A 22494-nucleotide genomic window follows, 5' to 3' on the forward strand; every position below is an offset into this window, starting at 1 on the left:
GCTTTCAATAATTTGGCACTTGTACGAGTTAAGGAAAAAACACGAACACAACTTATGCATAATATTCGAGGTGGGGTCGTAACACCTTTTTCTCAGCGAATATCGTTTAAATATCAGCATAGTTTACATCAGTAGTACACAAGAGGATATTGATGGAGTGTTCAGAATAAATCGCCAAGAAAGATGTGTTACAATCTCCAAAACCACAGAAAAAGATTGTAAATACGACATATCCACAATTACTGTGACTTATGTCTCTCTGGCACGATCTCTCTCCGCCCTAAAAACTCTATTTTACTGTTGGGAATCATTATATCATTCCATTTTCTACCACATTTTTAAAGATTCCTCTCGTTATCCTTTTTGCTTTACAGTAACCTGTATTTCAAACTTTCGATTCCTCTCTTCCCTCTAAGAAGTATTGCACGTTGGATCCCATATGTGGAAGTCTCTCCCTGCTGTTTAGGCTACCTTCTAATGTTTGCGCGGTATCAACCATATCATCACAGCCTTTCCTGGTGTAAGTTTAACGAATCAGTCTTAACAAAATAATGGTAAATGAATAGTTTAATGTCAAAATCAGCGCTCATACAGAACCAAAAGGTAAATTTCTGGAGTTAGTCGCGAGTGCAAAGGAGAGTCGGCTATTTGTTTGTGCGATATTGAGAGACAGTACACGGATATTATTTTGAATTCCTAAAAATTTTTATAATAAAGAACAATCAATTATATTTTGTTAAGTAGTTAAAGGCTAAATATTGTTCTTTTTTCATTACTGATTGAAGAATACCATATAATCTTGCGCGAACTCGGACAACTGCAGTGGTACGAGTAAGGTCTCGCCATGCCGGGAGACTCGTCAGCTTTGCGCAGTGGCAGTATCGTAACCAATGAGGTATATCCGAGGTGCGATTATTGCTAGTTGAAAACTTTTCCCAATACCCCGCCTAGACGACGTGAAAGACCGTCGGCTATGGCAATTTTTGTTAGCTCGTTCCAGAGCTACAAAGAACCAATCTATAAGTTAAGTATTCGATGGTCATTAGTGCCATGAGTACTTTCAAAATAATTATGCCCCTATGTATTGTCTCTTGGAAACAACAGTTTTTGGTCTTATTTCTATCGTCTGTAGCTAATAGCAGTTAAACAGAGACGGAATATATGCGTGTGTGTTCATCGGGGACAGAAGGAGAGGGAGAGGATAAGGAGAGAAACTGTGTGTGTGTGTGTGTGTGTGTGTGTGTAAGATACGCAGTCTGAGTACATGGGGTTGCTGCGGAAAGGGGAGGGGAAGAAGATGAGGGGGATGGTCAGCTTTTTCTACTTGCAGACGAGAGACAGAAGGCAGGGAGTGAGACTTAAGGTTGAAGTAGGCGTTTGTGTGTGTGTGTGAGAAGGTGAGGCAGGAAAACAGTTCGTGTACAAGCCACATGGTGTAACTCCCACCCACTCTCTCTTACACCACTTCCCGACTTGCGTGTCTCTCAGTGACAGCTTAAAATTTCCTATTGATTGTCAGTGATTCAGGCCAGGATAGAACCACACGTGTTAGGAAAAGTTAACTATTATCTATTTCACCTTATATGTGTATGCGTTAAGAGTAAGATTATTATATATTTCTGTATATAATTATGGTCCTTTTATTTTCCGTTTCTTCTGTTCGTATATCGTTAGTTTATTATGTTACTTTTATTCATATGTAATTAATCTTGTTTTTCTTTGTTATCGGCGTGTGTAACTATATAATCAGTGTGTTATCTAGTTCTGTGTAATATGGCCTAGTCAGTTTTATCTTCAGTTTGTGTCGCCTTCAATCTACCCTCGAACCTCTAATCTCGTGTGTAATGGGCACGGCTAGTGTTATCAGTATCTACCTTACATTCCTTATTCACTTCCTACTCCAAATGCCACAACCACGCCCACAACAGCCGACTGAGCCACCCTACAACACATAACAAACTGCTAAGTGGGTATCTAGTGCAGCACTGTATACGGACCGCCCTGTATATAAAAGGAGAATCCAGCATTAAGTGAATGAAGACTCCAGCTTTGCCACTAATAAACAAAAACTTTATTTGTAGCTTTGTATACAGAGAATTACTGAGAGTGAATTTATAGGTTGTGCAATACAGAAAGTGGTCTTTATTTCTGGTGCATTATAGAGAGCAATTTTGTTTCTAGCGAGTTACAAAAATCTATCTTACTTGTCGCGAATGACAGAAAACGATATTTTGAGTTTTTTTTTTTTTTCAACTAATAGAATGCTTTTTTGTTTGTAGCGAATTAAAAAACGGAGTCTTATATGTAACTAAGTACAGAAACTTATTTTGTTTCCAGCAAATCACAGAAAGTTTATTTTAGCACATCACAGAAAGCGGATTTATTTATAGCGAACTGCAGAAAACGATTTAATTTAGAGCGCATAACATACCGATTTCGTCCCAGTACTCCCCCATGACGTCACTCCCTGCAGCCACCCAGCGTGACGCGCGGTTGGCTTAGCGTGTGGAGGGTTACGTCATTATTCTCGGTGTCTCAAATTTCGTACCGCCTCTTCCTCAGCGATTGATTTTACGTAGGGCACTCTAATATTCCTTTGCCTGTTATTTATATTTTTCTACTATTTACGTGATCCGCATCAAAAGAAGACATTAAGGTGTAGTAAGCAAAATCAATCGCTGAGGAGGTTGCGAATTCTCCTAAGCCAACGAGAATATGACTCACTGAAGGTTTGATTGCTCTTGTTGCTAGGGATGCACCTGGACCACAAATTTACGCTCATTTTTCTCTCGTAACTAAGATTTCTTTTTTATGGAACGAAGAATGCAGAATTTCTTATGCTTTGTATTCGTCATTAAAATAAGTATCTCAGTTACGAAAGAAAGTCATCCTAAGCAGGGGCAAAGAAAGGGAACTGCAGGATCATCTAGACGCTTATTATCCCAGTTAAAGTAAGCCTAAGTTTCAACAGTCTCTCTCTCCCTCTACTTATACTGCATTAACAACAAACACGGTGAGGAGGGGCATGGAAGGAAGCGGATGCAATGGCTTCGGGCTCAGCTCCTTTTCACCATGTTCAAGGCCACCGTCACTCTGCCTCACCCATAATTACACAACCTACTGACATCTGCCGGCGGTTTCAGGCATCACGTACAGCCAGGAAGAAGTATATAGATGTTCGCCCACTATTGAACTACGTCTGCTTCATCACACATGGGGCATATCCGTCACTTTCCTCCCAGACGCAGTATATCGAAGAATCAGCACTAAGTCTCCTTCACACTGAGGGCATGTTGTTCGATACTTTCATCTGTATAATATTATAATCATCGCTGCGTCTCCAAACTTAAGGCATGTTTGTCACTCTCCTGGACGCATCATATCAAAGAGAGAATCATCACTGCGTCTACTTCGCACTTATAAGATCTTTACTTTCCGCCTTTATAACAGAGAGACAGACACCACTTTTTATACTTCCCTCGTAGGCAATGTCAGTTACTTATCTTTCTGACGCATCATAATGAGGAGAAACACACCAAATCCCGCCCAGCGTAGAAGGATAATCACCAGGGAACTTTGAGAAGCAGAAGCGGTGGAGTATTTGATGAAATTAAACGCCTTAAAGTGCATAAACAAGGGAACAAAACTGAGAGCCTAGAGATACAGGATGAGGTAGGGTGCATAAATTATGAGGCAGAGAGAGAGAGAGAGAGAGAGAGATGGTGAGTGAAAATGGCACAGCAGAGAAGGCGAGTAATGATAAGGCAAGAAAGACGGATTAAAAAGATGAGGTGCAAGTGAAGTGACCTGAGATAATAAGGCGGGATAGAAAATGGAGTGAGGTGACTAGGCAGGCGAGAGGTTGGAGTGATGCGAGTGAGCATACCTGTGATGAAATAAATGAAGAGACAAAAGAGATAGAGTGGGAGAAAGAGGTATAGAGATTTGGAGTGAGAGGATGTAGTATAAGTTTCATCATATCATCAACATTTAGTTCTTCTTCTGTCTAGTCCTTGTCATTGTTGTTGTCAATGATAATAACGACAACACGACGAAATATAGTACAAATCCCTTATCTTTCATCATTTAGGCACACCCACACCTTAAACCGAGACCTGTAAGTCCTGATATCTATCCAGCACATCTCTCGGAAAATTCTTCACCCCCTTCGTGGAACCTGCCCTCCCCAACACAATAGGAAGTCCCGTAACTGCGTCACTTCTTACATCACGCGTCCTGTTCAAATATCCATGTCTCTATTCTGTCGTTAATATATTATATACTTTTTACTTATTTTGGTTCCTCTTTCTTTCTTTCTTTCTTTCTTTTTTCAGCGTATCCCTCTATTCTTACACAGTAAATAAAAAAAAAAGTGCATCCGGTGTGATAATAATATGATGTAACCCATAATCTCTCTCTCTCTCTCTCAATATACTTATAATTACAGTACTTATATATCAACCAAATATTCTAAGGGTCTCTCGCAACGAAACATACGGTAATTTTTCAAACAACCCCCCCAATAATACCATACGTACCACCCCAGCGAATACCATACATACCACCCCAAAAAATACCATACATACCGCCCCAGAGAATAACTGTCATGCAATGGCATACGCAGCAGAGGGTTGTAATGGCAGATGAACTAAAAAGGAAAAACAAGAAAAACAAAAGAAAAGGCGAAAAAAAAGAAAAATCGACTATATGGTGCAATATCGGAGGGTTAGAATAAGGCTAAGTTAGGCTATGTTAGGTTAGGCTAGATTACTTAGGAAGGAAGAAGAACATAAGGAAGGAGCTACGGTAAGGGAAGGTAAACAAAGAAATGAACAGTCTCATAACCGGGACAGCCCTACTACAGTATTCTATTCCATCTGACCACAAACGATTAGATTCTCCTGAAAAAGGGTCACTGGAGAATGTAATTGTTAGTGAAGGGACCACCAGCCCTCTCATGGTCGGTGCCCCTCTAATGGCGTATTCCAGGTAATGCCACATGATTTCATTCCCTGGGTGAGTCATAGGAGCTCGAAATTGCAAGTATTGATACCATAAACTCTCTCATGATCGTGACTATTCTATTATTCTATTCCAGCTTATACCAGGCTATCTAATTCAGCTGAGAGTGAGTCATAGAGCCTGAATGCTAAGTTTACCTGTGCTTTTCAAAACGTCTATTTTATCACCTCGGCCACAAAGTGCAATCCACGGCAGTTACAAACAGGTTTTGGGAGGAAAAGAGTGGGGAGGCTGGGAGAGGGAGCGCAGAGAATTGTGCTGTACCCCCTGACAACAGAAGCAATATTATGATGATGATGGTGATGCCAAAAGAAATAAATGACAAAGGTAACAACACGTCATTAAGAGTGAAGAACGTCAAAATGATGATAATGATGATGATGATGTTGTTGTTGATGATGATGATGATAATACTATGAATCATTCCTATTACCAATCCCCATCACTGGGTGTGAAGTGTGTCAGAATGATGATGGTGATGATTATGATGATGATGAACCACTTACAAAAGGAACACGTTATCGTTACGTGGAAAGAAAGTTTACGGTGATGATGATAATGATGATGATGATGATGTCACTATGCATCAGTCACACAGAAAAAAAAAAAAATAAAGTAAAAAAAGTTTAAGCTGATAATAGTAATGGAAGAAACAGGTTTCATGGCATCCCCCAGGACCACTCATGCACGCCGCCGAGTAGGAAAAAAAAAAAAAAATAGCTTGGAGAGGAAGTGAAGCAGCCGATCCATTCAGTCCAGTCAGGTAGTGTGGTCTGGCGGCGGTGGAGTGAGGATTCCCGCTGCGAGACATAGAGCAACACTTTTTACCCATTGCTACCCGATATATGTGAGTGTCAGGCTTGTGAACTGCTGCGTCAAGCGTCTGTGTGTTGCAGGAAAAGCTGGGAACGTTGTGGAAAAACAGACAGAAAAGAAGAGCGATGAAATCAAATAGTATAGTGCAGCGGTGGAGTAAGAATTCCGCTGTGACTACGGGAGACAGTATTTTCTTCTTTCCCCAACACTTGTGAATGTCAGGCTCTGAAACTACTAGAGCATGCATCTGTATGTTGGGGGAGAAGCTGGGACTGTTGTGGAAACGCATACAGGAACGAAAAATGGTGAAACAGAGACAAGAGGAAAACTTAGCGGAGAAGGAAGGAATTCCTTGACATTGGAAGACTAAAAAGTTTATTCCTTTTTCGTGTTATTTGTGAGTCAGGCTTGAAAACACTTGTTGGTATAATCTGTGCATTCATGGACAATCTCGAACTCTTGTGGATGCACAGGCATGAACGAAAAACTGACGAGATAAACGAGGGTAGGACAAAAGTGAAGCATGTGTTGAGGATACTGTTAAGGTGACGGGCAATCTTAGTGTGAAGGTGTCTTAGCCAGTTAGTGGTGAGTGTAAAGGAGTACTGAGTCCTAAAGTGCTGTGTTCTTTGCTGTCATAACTCAGTGGCGCTGTTTTAAGATCCTATAGGCTTGTGTTGTTGTGTTAATCCTTAGAAGATAAGAGGCTACTCCGAAGCTGAGTAAATTTATCGAGCGGTAGCAATTATACAGCGGCTAATATTTCGCATGTTCTGAAAAGAAACTAGAATTTTTTTTAACCCTTAGATAACAAGAGATCACTCCCAAGCTTGATAAACTAGTCAGACAGTAACAAGACATAACTCACGATTCCCCACATACTGGAAGAGTTGAGTTACCGTGGTTCTGTCTCCGTGGTGAGGAAAGACGCATTGATCGTGCAGTGCTGTGTTTAGGTGCTGCATTCCTGTGGTGAGATAACTCTTTGGTGCTGCGTAATGATATTGTTAATCTATGTTAATGTAATAAAGTATCACGATGTTCCAGTCCTGTTATTCTGTGTCAGTGGTGTAGAACAGACATGCGAGCTGTGTTAAGTTGCTGCAGTTCTATCGTGAAATAACTCAAGTGCTGGGCTAAGCGTTCTACAGTTCGCTGGTGTTATACTGGTGCTGTGTTAAGGTTTCATAGTTCTCCGAGGTTATGTTAAGGTTCTGTAATTCCCTGGAGCTGTGTTAAGGTTCTATATTTCTGTACTATTATGGTTCTGTGTCGTTGGTGTGGAACTTAGTGACGTGCAAGTTGCGTTAAGTTGTTGCAGTTCTGTAGTGAAATAATTGGTTTGCTGTGCTAAGCGTCTTACAGTTCTCTGGTGTATTAGTAGCTGTGTTAAGGTTCCATATTTCTCCGGTGCTGTGTTAAGGTTCCATATTTCTCTGGTGTGGTGTTAAGGTTCCATAATTCTCTAGTACTGTGTTAAGGTACTACAGTATATATATTTTTGCAGAGCTGTGGTTCTGTGTCGGTGGTGTGGAACTTAGTGACGTGCAAACTCTGTGTACATGCACCCGTACCCTAGGGGTCACACGAGTACCATGACGAGGACATTACTGTTTTTGTTGGTGGGGACGCTGGTAGTGCCGGGGTTCAGTCACCGAGGAATGAGAGACGTGACGGAAGTGAGTGGGGGAGATGAAAGTAAAGTGACAGAGAAGCCGGTTGATGCTGAGGAAGTGAGTGAAGGAGATAAAGACAACATGGAAGTGACTGCAAAGCTTGTTGATGTTGAGGAAGGGCAGAGCGTCACACTAAACTGCCCCTTCAGTGAGCCTAGTTTCTTCTCCAGTGATATTCAGATGTACTGGGTATTAGAACAAAACGGGGAGAGGTACACCATAGCCATGGGTGAAGAGGCCATCAACAGCAGCTACTCAGTCACCCAAATGCTTAACCAGAAGGCGAAAGAAGGCCACTATGACCTTACCATCCCTTCGGTCACCTACGGTCTGGCCAACGGTATGTTCGAGTGTCGCGTTAAGCAGACTGAGAAAGGACTGGATCTGATCATCGCCATCACTGTTCTCACCGTCCTCATTCCACCAGGTAGCCCAGAGATAAATATGTACCCACTTAATGTTGTGGAATCCCACCCTGTCGAATTGGCGTGCTCCTCTGAAGGCGGTTCCCCGGCCCCAGAGCTCACCTGGTATCATGAAGGACAGGAGCTATCGGGGACTCTGAGGGTTCAGAAATGGCATGTTACCTCCGTGCTCACCGTCACTCCGGAGAAAGAGGACAACGGGGCCCTGTACCGCTGTGTCGTGTGGAACCGAGCCCTGAGAGACGGTCAAAAGCTGGAGGCCAATATCACCCTCGATGTCAGTTATCACCCACGGGTTACCATCCACCCAGCAGACCCAGTGAGAGTCGAGTTAGGTTTTCCGGCGACCTTGAAATGCTCAGTGGATTCTAACCCTCCAACAGTCAGTATTCTGTGGAAAAAAGATGGTTTCGATATCTCCAGTGACTACACTCTTATAATTAAACAGGTAAGCTTTAATGACAGTGGCAGCTACCTGTGTTATGCGATCAATAGCAATGGACTGTATGGGGAGACTACTGTGACTCTGGAGGTGCTTCATGGACCCAAGGTGACTGTTGGTGCAGCCAGGTATGTGGATGTGGGAGAAGATGTGGAGATGTTTTGCACCGTCACTGCCAACCCAGCACCCATCACAGTCGAGTGGGTGAAGTACGGTGATCCCTCCTTCCGCCAAAGCGGCAACACACTGGGGCTACCGATGACAGCAACCATCAATCAAGGTGACTATATATGCCGAGCTGTCAACAGATTTACAACTTCCAGTGGTGAGGTCAGGGAACGAGTTGGTAATGCCACTGTAGCAGTGAGGCTGAACCATGCCCCGGGCACGACGCACATCACACCAGTCTCTCCAGTGGCAGTGGTAGGACATCAGATCACCCTCATCTGTGATGCTGACCCCCCTGGCAGGCCCACACCCATCTACCACTGGCGGCGGCATGGCAGCAATGAAACCTTCGTTCTGGGTCCAAACTTCATCATCCCTCACGCATCACCTGACGATGAAGGCCTCTACTATTGCAAGACATCCAACCGACTAGGCCATGGCACCCTGGCCTCTGTCAGACTCAAGGTAATCCAGCTTCCCCGAATTCTGAAGAGGCTGCCTGAGAGTATAACCTACCCACATGGAAAGACTGATCTCAACATCACCTGCAGTGCTGAGGGTGACCCTGTGCCGTCTGTTACGTGGCTTAAAAATGGAAAGGGAATACTCGTAAATGATATGTACAACATTTTGACCAGCGTTACTTCTGAGACAAATGGAACACGAGTTATAAAATCAACACTACATTTCAAAGGGTCAGGCAGACGAAACAATGAAATGGTGCCCACTGATCGTGGCATCTACCTGTGTACCTTCAAGAATGAAGCTGGGGAAGTGTCCACCTCCCAGCTGATCAGATTAGAACATCCACCAGTTAAAGCACACAGGTTCAACAAAGCTGCTGTTGATCTGAATAATGATGCATATTTAGAGTGCACGATGAGGGCATACCCAGAACCTCAATTACAGTGGTCCCTGGATCAAAAAGTTATTGAACAGGATGGGGTGAAATATGCAGTTAACTTTACGTCCCTTGCAGACAATATGTTTTCCTCAGTTCTCCTGGTGAGAAATGTGACTAAGGGAGATTATGGACAGTACCTCTGCCATGCCAACAACACCCTAGGCCACCACAGCGTTCTTATTACCCTACAGGAAAGAGGCCCGCCCAGCCCCCCTAGTGACTTGTATGTGGACTCCCGTGGCACCAACTTCCTGAAGCTGGGGTGGGAGGAGGGTTTCAACGGAGGCTTCCAGGACACCATCTTCGCCGTGAATGCTGAGACAGAATATGGAACCTCCATGGAGTACGACTGCCTCACCCAAAATCCATGTTTGATCGAGCTTACCCCTCAGCAAACACTGTTCAGACTCAAAGTGAAAGCGATGAACCAAGCCGGGACCAGCAATTTTTCAGTGCCATTGGAGGGCGTGTCTCTGATTACTGAGGAGGACATACCCAAACCAAAGGACGTCTACTGGAACCGTACCACCAACGTCCTTTACTTCAAGATCCACCCAACGGAGGAGCTGCAACTGAAAGCCCAAGTGGAGATACGAGCAAACGAGGGAAGGGAGTGGATACCGACAGAAAACCACATCAACATCACCTTAGACTCTCACTACGAGATGAAACTCATGGAAGAGACTAAAGAGGAGGCCAATGTGAGGGTCAGGCTGTGTTCAGTCTTGGTCAGCTCCAGCTGCGGTTGCTACACGGTTGCTGAAAAGGTGGGTTTTCTACCAGTGGAGCCCTCTAGGTCTCTTCCAGTTGGCTACATGGCCGCTTTGGCTGTGGTCTGTGCCATGCTGCTCCTGGCTCTGGTTATTCTCTGCTGTTGCTGCCAGGACAGGAGGAAGAACACGGGGAGAAAGCTAAGCCGGATATTTCTCCTCACACAGCGGTCCTATAGCAGTCAAGCATCCACAGTGGACTACCCGACCACTCCGGAAAAGGAACAAGCCGTCTCCCTGTACTTTGGTGGCCAGATGACCAACCCGCCCCACAAGCCGTCCAACACCATTCATACTTCAGCGGACGTCACGCACAACCCTTCCGGCGAACCAGACGTTGCTTCTGTCACCAATGACATTTCTTCTGATGCCACACATAGTCTTTCTGACGTCACACACAGTCCTTCTGATTTCACACACAATTTCGTCACCAACAGTTCTTCCGACATGACACACAGTCCATCTGACGTCACAAACACTTCTGATGTCCCTTAAAACATTTCTGACGCTACAAACACTACAAACATTTCTTTTAACACCATAGGCAACTCTAATGGCACTACAGAGAGCTCGACTGATATGTAGTAAAAATCAGCCAGCAATCCATTTCAGTACGAGAGGTGTCCCCTGAGCTGATTAAAATCGTATGGCAGAAGCAGAACAGTGATAAGAAAAATGTTAATGTACACAGTGGATTATCCACAAATGCAGTTATTTCATTAACACTCTCATGCTCGTATACTCACCGTCAGCTGAAAAATCTTGTCTGGTGATAGCTGGAATATAATGCTAGAGTTGCTCCGACCATGAGAGTCTTAATGCACCTCGTAGGGCGTATGGCCCGTATGCTAAGTAATATAGGAGGCTTCTTAACACCTCTTCCTTGAGTATTTAGTTTGTATAATACACCTTAACGCTGTCTTGAATTACTTATATAATTTATGTATCAGTTTACTTTGCAACCTTAACATACAGGAGGATACTGAGACGTAAGATGCAGAAAAAATAGCTAAGGATGACGTGTTATGAAGCCTCCAAAGCCATGTAGAACACGATCTTATGTACCGTATTTTAGCCACTGTAATTTAAAGTTAACTCCTTCAATACGATGACATATTTTTGCATTATATTCTTGCTACCTCCAGATGACTTTATTCAGTTTCGGAACGACCTCTTGTCTTAAAGGGGCTGACTGTATCTAACCCCTCCAACTCGAAAAGGGTCTCCTAAGCTGAGTAAAATCGTCTGATGGTAGCAAAACTAAAGCAGAAAATACGTCATCGGATCGAAAGGGTGAAAACTCATACAATTCTCATTCATTGCTCTGTGTGTTTTATATATGCATGTACTGTATGTTCGTACAGGGTGCCAGAGAGGGGCGCCTTCATGAGGTGACAGAGATATAACTGGGCGGCTCAACTGCCTGATTATACAAAAGTCCCTCAACTCCTTACCTTTACCCCAAAAGGAGGATTGTGTACTGCAGAGGAATGGCAGTTTATGCCAGTAGTCCACCGGGTCCACGTTTCAGATATCTGGGTGTAAAATTACGACTGCTACTACTACTACTACTACATACGTTATAGTGTGTATAAGCTTATGCGCCTGAGAGTACGCTTTTGATAAAATGTGTTTGATCATTATTATAAGTACCGTACGTTTTTGTGTATAAACATTTATATTATACTTTTGAATACACAGTTTTATGCACATTTGTTTATAGGCATACTTTTGGCCATCATGCATTCATCATTAAATAGCTTTGCTTACACTAATTTACAACACGTCTAGTTTGTGATAAAACTGATGGTCGTTTGCTTAAACAAAAACTGTTTCATTCCACAAAGGTGCAATCGGCGCCCTCAGTAAGTGGGTTTCACAGTTTGTCCGTATGCTTAGTCACAGCCGTGACCTGGGGTGACACTTGCAAACATGGCTGCACAAAAAGAGTAGTATGGTAGTATATCATTATATTAGTTGTATATGAGAGCGATTGTGAAGACACCGTCTTGAACTTCACATTTTTTCCAGCAATTTCGGCGTTTAAAGATCGCACAAATGTGGCATCCAACAAATTCCATATTTTGTTTAAGCATATCGACTAGCGTGGAGTGTGACTCTAGGTTTCCACATTTTTTTTTTTTAAGAATATGACCATGAGTCACCAGTGTATCCCAGAGGCTGTGATGTTTCTATGTAGGCATTGTGCAAATTATTATATGGATATCATACCGACAATTGTACCGCATCATCATCATGACCATCATCATAATCATCATCACATCAATCAGTAGTTCAAAATTTCAGTGAGGTGGGTAGGATTCAGAAATAGGCAAAGGGCAGCACAAATATAGAAACAATCATCGGAATGCTCAACTGCACTACCCATGTTTAAGCTCTCCAATCCCATGACGTACAGTATTTTCCACTTTATTTTTGTTACCAGTAAACGATTTTGCAAAACTTCTAGGAGGAATCTGAAGTAGTGAAGAGGTTATAGACAGGTATATCTAATCCTATCCAGTTTTAAAAGTCTCTCCCAAGGTGAACTGAAGTGTATGGTTGTAGCTGGAATAAGTTATGAAATACGTCATCGGTTTTATGAGACTTATGAGACTTAGATGTTTTACTTTGTGGTAGGTGGGGGCGCTCACCATCCACTCACTCGATGTAGTGCTACTCTCGGGTACCTGCCCTTTCCTCTCCATTCTTCTTTCCTTCCATTCTCTTCTGTCTTTCTTTCCTTCATTCTTTCCTTGTCCTTCTGCCTACGGGTGACTTTACACTCCCTCTTCTGTCTTTCTTTCCTTCATTCTTTCCACTTCCTTCAGCCTGTGGGTGACTCTACACTGAGTGACAAGCCAAATGGTTTCCTGTGCACCAGGAAACCATTTACTACGCTGGGTGGTAACCACATAATCAAATTTTGGCGCCTGGTGGTTTAGTGGGTAATTATTGCGCTCCAATCGAATTGAGCCGGTGAAGGTTTATATCCAAGGGGTGGTTGGGGTTGATTGCTCATGTAATGCCACTCAGGGATGAGTGAGGCTGGTCACTCTCATCATAAATGTCGGAACCAACTGCCTAGCCCCGGGCTCCTACGCTCCTCATGGGGCAATGTAGGATTGGATGATGATGGAGATTTTGTGTCTGCCTGTGATATGTTTGTGCCTATTTCTAAGGGTACTACTAATTTTTTTCATCCATCATTTAAACTGCCATGCCAACTATATTTATGTACTGTACAGTACTAAAACACTCAATTGTAGGATGTCTTAGTACTCTGTTATAATGCTGTACGATCAGTTTTCAAAAAGCTTTCTCCAAGGGCATATCCAGGATTGTAGGAGGGGGGGGGGTTGTTCCGTTTGACAGACATCCTCGTCCAGTATGTTGAGAAGACAGGGAGGAAAGAGATAAAGCAGAAAATAAAGTAAAACAAGATAAAAGATACTAGCCATAAGTTTCTGCACGGGCCACTTCGAAAAGATTTCAAATATTTGGTGTAACCTATCAAAGGTGCATATTGTTTGATTTAAGTTAGATCCGCTGAAGAGGAAGGAAGGAAGGTATTTAGGCAACAATCCCCCCCCCACAAAAAAAAAAGAAAAAAGAAAGAAACATGGGTATACCCCTGGTCTAACCATTCCTAGTGTGTCACTTACTTAAAATGTTATGACAACCATTTTAATTGTTCTGTTTTGTACTTTAAGGTTGTATTGAATTATATATATATTTTTGTTTTTTTAAGCTCCGTGCTGCCCATTTGTAAAGTGCTAATGCCCTTGGACTTCGAAATCATATTTTTAGTGGAGTACTGTAATGTTTTTCTGTTTCACCAGTTATATTATGGTGAATAAAATCAGTTGTACATGGTGTTGAAAAAATCACTGTGCAATGAATGATGCTGCTTGAAAATACTGTACTCTCACATCATAAACCGCCACACCACACACTGCCACACTTCACATTGCAGCTTTTACACCGCCACACTTCACTCTGCCACACACTACACTCCCTCTCTTTACACTGTTGCTCTTTACAATGCTACACTATTGTCACACTGCGCACCCTGCCTTTCCCCACAATTCCACATGTCACACTGTCACACCGCCTCCACACCTCTCACTACCACACTTCATTTATTCAATCTTATTTACTCAAAACTTAAACATGCGGTAAATGATAAGCCAGAAAAAAAAGAAATGAAGGTAAGTGAAGAAAAATCTATATAATAGGGCTGACCAAACATGGAATCAATGCAATTAGATAAAGAAACGAGCATTTAGATAGATATTTGATACTATACTGGAGGCTGTGAAATTAAACATATAAATGAATAAGTAAGATGAATAAAGCTATTCCTCTTCCTGATAGTTTTATTTCTAGTTCACGTTTATGCACTGTAAAATATCCTTCGGTCTGGTGTCGTCACATTTAGTTTTTATTTGCTGCCTTCAGACAATTTTGTTCAACTTAGGACAGTCCGCTAGTAGCGAATGGGTTGGTGAGAGTTATATGTAACTCCAGTTCGAGAGAGAGAAAAAAAAAAACTCTCCAGAGCTGATTAAAACGGTCAGTAACAATAAAATATATTGTACACCATCGGATTGAGAGGGTTTATAGAGCGAATACATGACGATAATAATTAATCCCTTTACTACGAGACTTCTTTGTAGTCAAGGAGCTAAGCACCCCACTCACCCCAACCAACCCCACCATTACCCCACTCCGACGAAAATACTCTGCCATACTTGGCCCTAACTCGTTTCTTATTTATGAATATACTGTATAGCTAACTAAATCAGCCTTTATCTATCTATCTATCTATATCTATCTATCTATCTATCTATCTATATTTAAAATTATCTTTGGATAAGCACCTAATTTAGCACTGTCATACTAAAACTTTAAATATTTTACCTGAGACAATTAATGAGAAGTCAAATAAATGACTTATAAGCAAATAATTGAATGGATAAATTAACAGAATAGAACACAAATGCCCCTCCCTTTTTAATACCGTGATACCAAAGTTATAGTGTATGTATACCTGTAACGGTGCCTTTGTTAGGTGGTTAAGTCATGACTAGATTAATTTCTGTTGATATTCTACATATTGTTGCTGTTTACGGGTTGTGGTTTTGACTGATGCTGTGAAACTGGTAATGCTGTGACTCCACTGACTATGACTCTAGCAAGGACTTTGTATTTCATAATTTTGCTGTTAATTTTTCGTTGATGATGGTAAAGCTCTAGTCAGTTATTCCTCGACGCACATGAGGTTCTGGGTTAATGGGGAGAGAGTCTAACTTTTACGGATTAATTGAGTAAAATTTGTTTTATACAGCGTTTGTTCTAACCCGACGAAGATCCGTATTCTCTTTCAGCACAGTTGATGGCCAGGTACAGTCAGACTGGAGGGTCGATTGCATCAGTAGTCAAGGGAACTCAATCCTGCCTTTGCAGCTTAGGCTCACTGAATTTCATGCTACCAAGACTAATTAAAGTTGTGAGTGTGGACCAGTTCCGCCAGAACAAAAACAGACTATAACAGGTTTTAACATCTTCAAGACAGTGAATCATATTCTCCTTGATATTTCTTCAGGTGGACCGAGCCTTATACTAAGCAGATCTTCAGGGCCACACCACAGTATTGATTGTCCGTTGCATGGCGGCACGGTGTCTGTAGCTCACACATGGTTAAGAGTTACCTGCTTAGCCCCCTGAATCCGGATGACGTTCTTATTTATTTATTGTTGTCGCTACCATGCGCTTTTATTCAACGTATATGAGGCCTCTCGTACTCAAAGGGTTTAGTACAGCTATATCAAAACACTAAACTCTGAAAAAATCATAGCAGAGTAAAATCGTCAGGCGATGGCAAAATGCAAAGAAAACCAGACAGCATTCAGAGAGGTCATACCTCCATCAATGCCAATAAATTTAAAATTTACTGCTTTAATTCCTGTTTATTACCAGACGAATATTTTACATACCCGATAAATTCTATGGTCTTAGTCTGCTGTTACACACACACACACACACACACACACACACACACACACACACACACACACACACACACACACACACACACACACACACACACACACGCACACACAGATAGCACATACCTTCACCAACGCCAATAATAAATATAAACTCGACACTGAAAGGACTGGCATGTCACCTAAGACTACCAAACAGTTATGAAGGGGGAAGGAGGGAGGGTGAAGGTAAGCTGGTGAATGGTGGGTGTTGAGGGAAAGGGAGGGAGTGGGATAAGGAAGGGGGAGGGCGTGATGAAGGATGATATAATGTGTGGGGGAGAAGGAAATTGAGGCTGGGATGAAGAAAAGTGTATCGTGTGGGGGATGAGGAGGACGCTAGCCTATCCATTCGCAAATGTTATATCAGCTACTTGTCTTACCGAATTCACTTTAATTATTGTAAATGATACCAAGATCTCGTATATTCTTGTAATTGTCCATTTTTATAACAAAGTAATAACAACCCTAATTCTTTTTATTTTCATTTAAGTTAATATTCTGTGTGTATAATGTAAACCGTAGGAAACAGGCACAATAGAATACGTAACCTTGAAAAATATTGCCTTCCTACTCCAAGGCTGGCACATTAAACCAGTTATTGGATACTGTGTCCCTTTAGCTTTACGGTGTTGCATCAGTCTTTGTATAAGTAATAAATCTTATCTTAAGGTGATAACATCTTTCTAACCAGAGATAACAATATTTTTCCAGATCTAAATTGATAACTGAGGTTTTAAATTATCACGGATTAGAAGTGGTAGGAATGAAAATCCAGAGAAAGTGTTAATAAAGAAAAGTAAGAGAATAACTGTGAAGACATAAGAGGGGATATTGCAGAGGAAGAATGTAGCTGAGTTAAGAGTTGCACATCCTGCCACACAGCACCCTATCTTGTGTGTGTGTGTGTGTGTGTGTGTTTTCTAAGAAGATTGGATGTCTGTGCACGCGTGTTTCTTAGAAGGATGTGTGTGTGTGTGTGTGTGTGTGTGTGTGTGTGTGTGTGTGTGTGTGTGTGTGTGTGTTTTCTAAGAAGATTGGATGTCTGTGCACGCGTGTTTCTTAGGAGGATGTGTGTGTGTGTGTGTGTGTGTGTGTGTGTGTGTGTGTGTGTGTAATTCACCGAGTCGGTCAGGATCACTTGATGGTCGTGATCGTCAGCTTTTACCCTCCCGGAAGGGAGCTGAGAGCTCATATAGTCCAATCTAACGGCAAGGCTGTGACCTTCACACACGCACACACCCATCCCCTTGCTCAAGGGGGACAGTAACCACCCACTTCGTCAGTGAAACTTTTCGCAACCTGAGCGAGGCGCGAACTCCTGTCTACCAGATGGCAAGCGAGAACGTTACCACTGCGCCAGCGAGCGTGGTGTGTGTGTGTGTGTGTGTGTGTGTGTGTGTGTGTGTGTGTGTGTGTGTGTGTGTGTGTGTGTAAAGGATGTCTGCAGAAGCAGAGTGGTTCTTAGACGCGCTTCAATTCACTTAACTTCCTTTACCTTATTATCATCCACCTCCACAACACCCACCCACGTCACTAACTTCATTCACATCCCTGCACACACACACACACACACACACACACACACACACACACACACACACACACACACACACACACACATCTTTCTTACCAACACATATAGTCTTTCACACACACACACACACACACACACACACACACACACACACATCTTTCTTACCAACACACATAGTCTTTAACACACACACACACACACACACACACACACACATCTTTCTTACCAACACACATAGTCTTTAACACACACACACACACACACACACACACACACACACACACACACACACCACACAGCGACCGAAGCTCAACAAAATCTCGAAAATTTATGCAAAGGCTCCCACTATAACCTGAAAAAAAAAAATTATAATGGGTAAAGGGGAAAACGAGAACACACAGAAAGACTACCAGACAGCAAACATAACATATACAGGACATCACAAGTGGCCACATTAATGGTTTATCAAGAGGAATTGCTGGTAAGATATCCATGAGAAATTTGTGGTCACGTCAGCTGTTGTCTTATATTTATTTTAACCTTCTCTCCTTCCTTCATGGTCGTCTGTAACAAGAGACTGACATCTGAATATGGTGCTAGTCATGAAACAGTGCTATGGAATGGTTGTAGATCTTTCCTAGTGCCATATTCTGTCATTTAAGTATGGGACATAAGGTGGACATGATGAAATTCTCCGCCAAGTTGTGGTGAACGAACTGCATCACCAGCGCAAAAAACACTCAGGTAAGAAGTTTGATTTATTTTTTTCATTTATTTGAACTTTTCCCACATATAATTGCAAGGTGTTCGGTTTAAAAATTTTGGCACCAGATTAATTATGGTTACATCTGTGTGGCGCCAAATTTTCATGGCCATTATCGAGTTTATAAATAATATACCTATGTTTTAGACATTTTAGCAATATTTTTAGCGATTCCTGGAGTATTGCATGCTTAGTGACAGTAATTACCCGTTTACAGTTGCTGTCATTAATCCCTTTACACGTCTGGGTTTCCGATTTAATGAAGTGAATTCCAGCTCATCTATCCCGCTGAAATATTACTGGTTAGGTGGTTAGAATTCTTCAGTCTTCAGCATCTTTTGTGTTGTGGACCCTGGCTCACCTGAACTTGAATCCTGTAGACTGCAAGCTAAGTTGTCCGTCTCCTTCGGGTCAACATCCTTTTTCTTTTTCTTTTTTCCTTGTTTTGGGGTGGGTGGATGGTTGCAAGGAGGGAGCTGATTGACATAAGCGCAAACAGGCAGCTCCACTGCCCAGTTATATCAGTGCCACCGACTGAAGGCGTCTCTATCCAGCACCGGCATAAAGAACCTTATGACTTCAACTGTACCTGCTTATTTCCTGATGCATTTCAGTTCAACAACAACAACAAAAAATCTACAGTGGAAAACACAAAAGATGTCATTTTCAATACTGTGTTGTGTGTGTGATATAGAATAGATGATTTTTCGTAAACTGGCACTTTACCTTTTTCGGATATCCATAGATTAAAGTTTTCGTTAATCTAATAACATATTTACTCTTACTTTCATCATTGCTTTTTAATGAACAAACAACGGATTCATCAAAAGGAGTAAGTCAGAGCATAAAAGAATATAACAAATATTTCATAATGCCTGTCCTTTCATGTAATCGGGGCAGTGTTGAATGTAGTATTTTTAAAAAGCAGTTTCAAACTACCACTTTTACATATACAAGTGGACTGATATACAGGGCGAGGTAACCTCAGTTGAATTATTCAGTTTATCTATATTTCTCTAAACGAATACAAAAGGAATATTATACGATTAAAGTAGAGTATCAGTATATAGTTACCACAAGCAAAAATTTAAAGTCACCCGTTGGAGTTTCCACACACAAGATTACAGTTTCAAAAAATCTTAAATTGACGAGTTTGTAGTTCCCCGTATTTGATGAGACAATCAGAAAACCAGACAGCATTACACAAGCCTCTCGTTTTTATAAGAGGGCGTGTGATGGAGGGGCTGTGAGTCTTCCCATACCAACGATATGGTTCGCATCTTACTCTTACTAATACTCACAGGTAAGGTTTTCCCGTCTGTTAAATATATCTGCAGACAGTTAGATATTTGATAAAATTATTTTTCCCCTAACAAATGACCTCTTTACGAAACAATAGGCTTTCTGTCGTCTGTTCTTCCTGTGTTATGTAAAACTGGAATTGATTTTTATAAAGCCTAGCTAGTTCAAAAGCAAACAAGTTTCCTGTACCGGAAGGCATTTTATTGAGGGAGGTGATGGTCAGGCAGTTAAGAAGTGATCTACGGTTTTAAAAAATTCAAACTTCATTCCATCCTGGGGCAAGGAACAGTCTTAGGATTTCATTTGCGTTGAAAAAGGCCACTGATCTTCCACAAGGCCAACTAACATGTCATAAACACACCTCCTCTATTAGCATCACAGCAGTCCTAAAACAGACAGCCCTGGTATGTCCAATCAGGGATATAAGTTAGTCTTTTATCTTACGTTTTCTATGACACTTGCCTCCGTTGGCTAATATCTTAAAGCTGAGAAAGACTTCGTATGTTTCTCTGCCATAAATATGATGGCTTCTGTGAATGATACGTTGTGGTGGAACATGATGGGCTGGAATCGTAGGCGAACATTTGTACCCAGATGTGCTGTACTCAGTATGGACAGTGATAACATTTGAAGCGGTCGCGCGTTAAGTGGTGACATAGGAAGGTGTGAGAACTGCTACGTCCCAGGGATATGACTGAAAAGTCTGCACATAACTGAACCAAATAAAGGAAAGGAAAGCACATTTTGATGGGAAAGTATTGCACACTTAATATCACCTCAAAACTCATTTACATTACTATTATTTGGTAAAGCTTAACCCATTACTTACAGGTGAAAGCGTGCAAAGAACAATATTGACCTGGATGATTTAGAGCTCAGCATCTTTGAGCTCTGATGCCAAGTAGTCAGGCTTAAAACATGATTACCTCGTAGCGTATGACCTAAAACTGAATTCACTATATTTGCACACAGTTGCAAATGTTCTACAAGTATTAGGGGCAAAGGTGAGTGGGGAAGTGTAATAGAGATGTGTAAAATCTCTCTCTCTCTCTCTCTCTCTCTCTCTCTCTCTCTCTCATTTCATTCTATATGTGTTTCCTAAAGACAGAGCTATAATTCAAAATTCCAATACCAAAGTTCCAGTTCACGTAGGCTAAGCAGGGTAACAGGCAACAGTGTTATAGAATAATTATCAAAGCTTTGTTGCATAACCGGACACTTGAGCCTGATTAACCCACATTTGACTTTAATTGCCGCTGGCAGTTCATTTCTCAAATTGCAGCTATTTTCTTTACATATGATCACATAATTACATGATTCATTAACGTTTTCAACACATGACGTGATAATTTATTCTTCCTACCACCCGTGGATGATTTGATTAGCCTCTGGAAAGACCCTCTGTATTGAAGGGATTAAGGAAGGCTATATCTGACCCTTTTATTTCGGAAAAATATCTTCCAAATGTAATAAGACTGTCAGGATATAAAAAGAATATAGGAAATCATTGGGCCAAATGGGTTAACTCAGAGGACAGTATATAGCAGGCTGGGGTAAATGTAAAAGGAAAAGAGTCATAGTTAACATAAGACACAATAATCATTAAGATAAACTGGTGGGTTAGTATATATAGGAAAAAGATAAAATATGCCAATTTTAGGAAGAGAGGGGTAGGACACTTATTATATGGAAAAAAGAGTATGCCTCCCTTTTTAGAGGGAGAGGAGGGACTTTTTTTTTTTTTTTTTTATCCTGCTCACATGAGGTAACCAGACTCACAGGAGGTAAATTACAGCCCTTGGGTTAAAAGCTTTAAACAAAAGTTGGAAAGAAATCCCTAATGACTGAGTTCTACAAAATTTATCTCTTTCTGAAACTGTTAAACAGAAGAAAAACGAACTGAAAATCCGTTTTTATATGATTTTCTCAAGAGTGACCTTCATTCAGGAAAATTAAAAACAATTCATCTGTTGGTCAGGTTGGAGATACTTTATAGGTAGATAGATAAATAGATAGATAGATAGACAGATAGACATATGGGTAGGTAGATATACTAGTAACAAAAATTATTAGTCAGTCACTCAAAAGATGAAACAGGTGCTTCAAGGCCCATCATAGCGTTATATATCAAAGATCTGTAAACAAGCAGCTGAGCCACCATCGTGAGAATCCTGCCATATGACTCTTTAATGGAAGGACTGATAGACCGAATACCGATAAAAACCAGGGAAAACTGATTGACTAATACTGACACAGGGTAGGTCACGAACTGATACCGTGAATGATCAGTATCAGGAGAGAGAGAGAGAGAGAGAGAGAGGCTTGATAACTAACGCTGACAGAGAATGAACGGATAACATGAATAATGGATAGCAACAGACAAAAATGTGTATCTCACATTTACGAAGAGAACAAAACTGATAACGTGAAATGAGTAACAGGCAGAAACAAACAATAAGGTACAAATGAGGAGTAACTAATATTGACAAAGAGTGCGAACTGATAACGAGAAAAACAGATAACCGTGAGATACAAAAACTGAGAAGTAAATATTGACAAAGAGTATTAACAGGTAACGTGAATAATACATAATAGTAAAAGACAAAAACTGAGTGAATA

General features: G+C 41.4%; 1 protein-coding gene and 1 non-coding gene across 2 annotated transcripts; both read left to right on the top strand.

Annotated features, from left to right (window-relative positions):
- The first annotated feature begins 861 nt into the window (after window positions 1–861).
- LOC145401136 (U4 spliceosomal RNA) lies at window positions 862–1002 on the top strand. Its single transcript, XR_013897548.1, has one exon. It is a non-coding gene; the product is annotated as a U4 spliceosomal RNA (small nuclear RNA).
- Window positions 1003–7255: 6253 nt separating this feature from the next.
- On the top strand, window positions 7256–10718 carry LOC145400975 (contactin-2-like). Its single transcript, XM_080273335.1, has one exon. It carries the CDS (start codon window positions 7401–7403, stop codon window positions 10716–10718), a length of 3318 nt encoding a protein of 1105 aa, XP_080129461.1. The 5' UTR covers window positions 7256–7400.
- Window positions 10719–22494: the final 11776 nt, after the last annotated feature.

Source organism: Coenobita brevimanus, chromosome 54 (assembly GCF_032717465.1).
Source record: "Coenobita brevimanus isolate Jiangsu-jjx chromosome 54, ASM3271746v2, whole genome shotgun sequence".
NCBI classification, from domain to species: domain Eukaryota; kingdom Metazoa; phylum Arthropoda; class Malacostraca; order Decapoda; family Coenobitidae; genus Coenobita; species Coenobita brevimanus.

Bases quoted from the DNA above. Each gene is read 5' to 3' on its own strand.
- LOC145400975 (XM_080273335.1), top strand. From the start codon at position 7,401: ATGCACCCGTACCCTAGGGGTCACACGAGTACCATGACGAGGACATTA.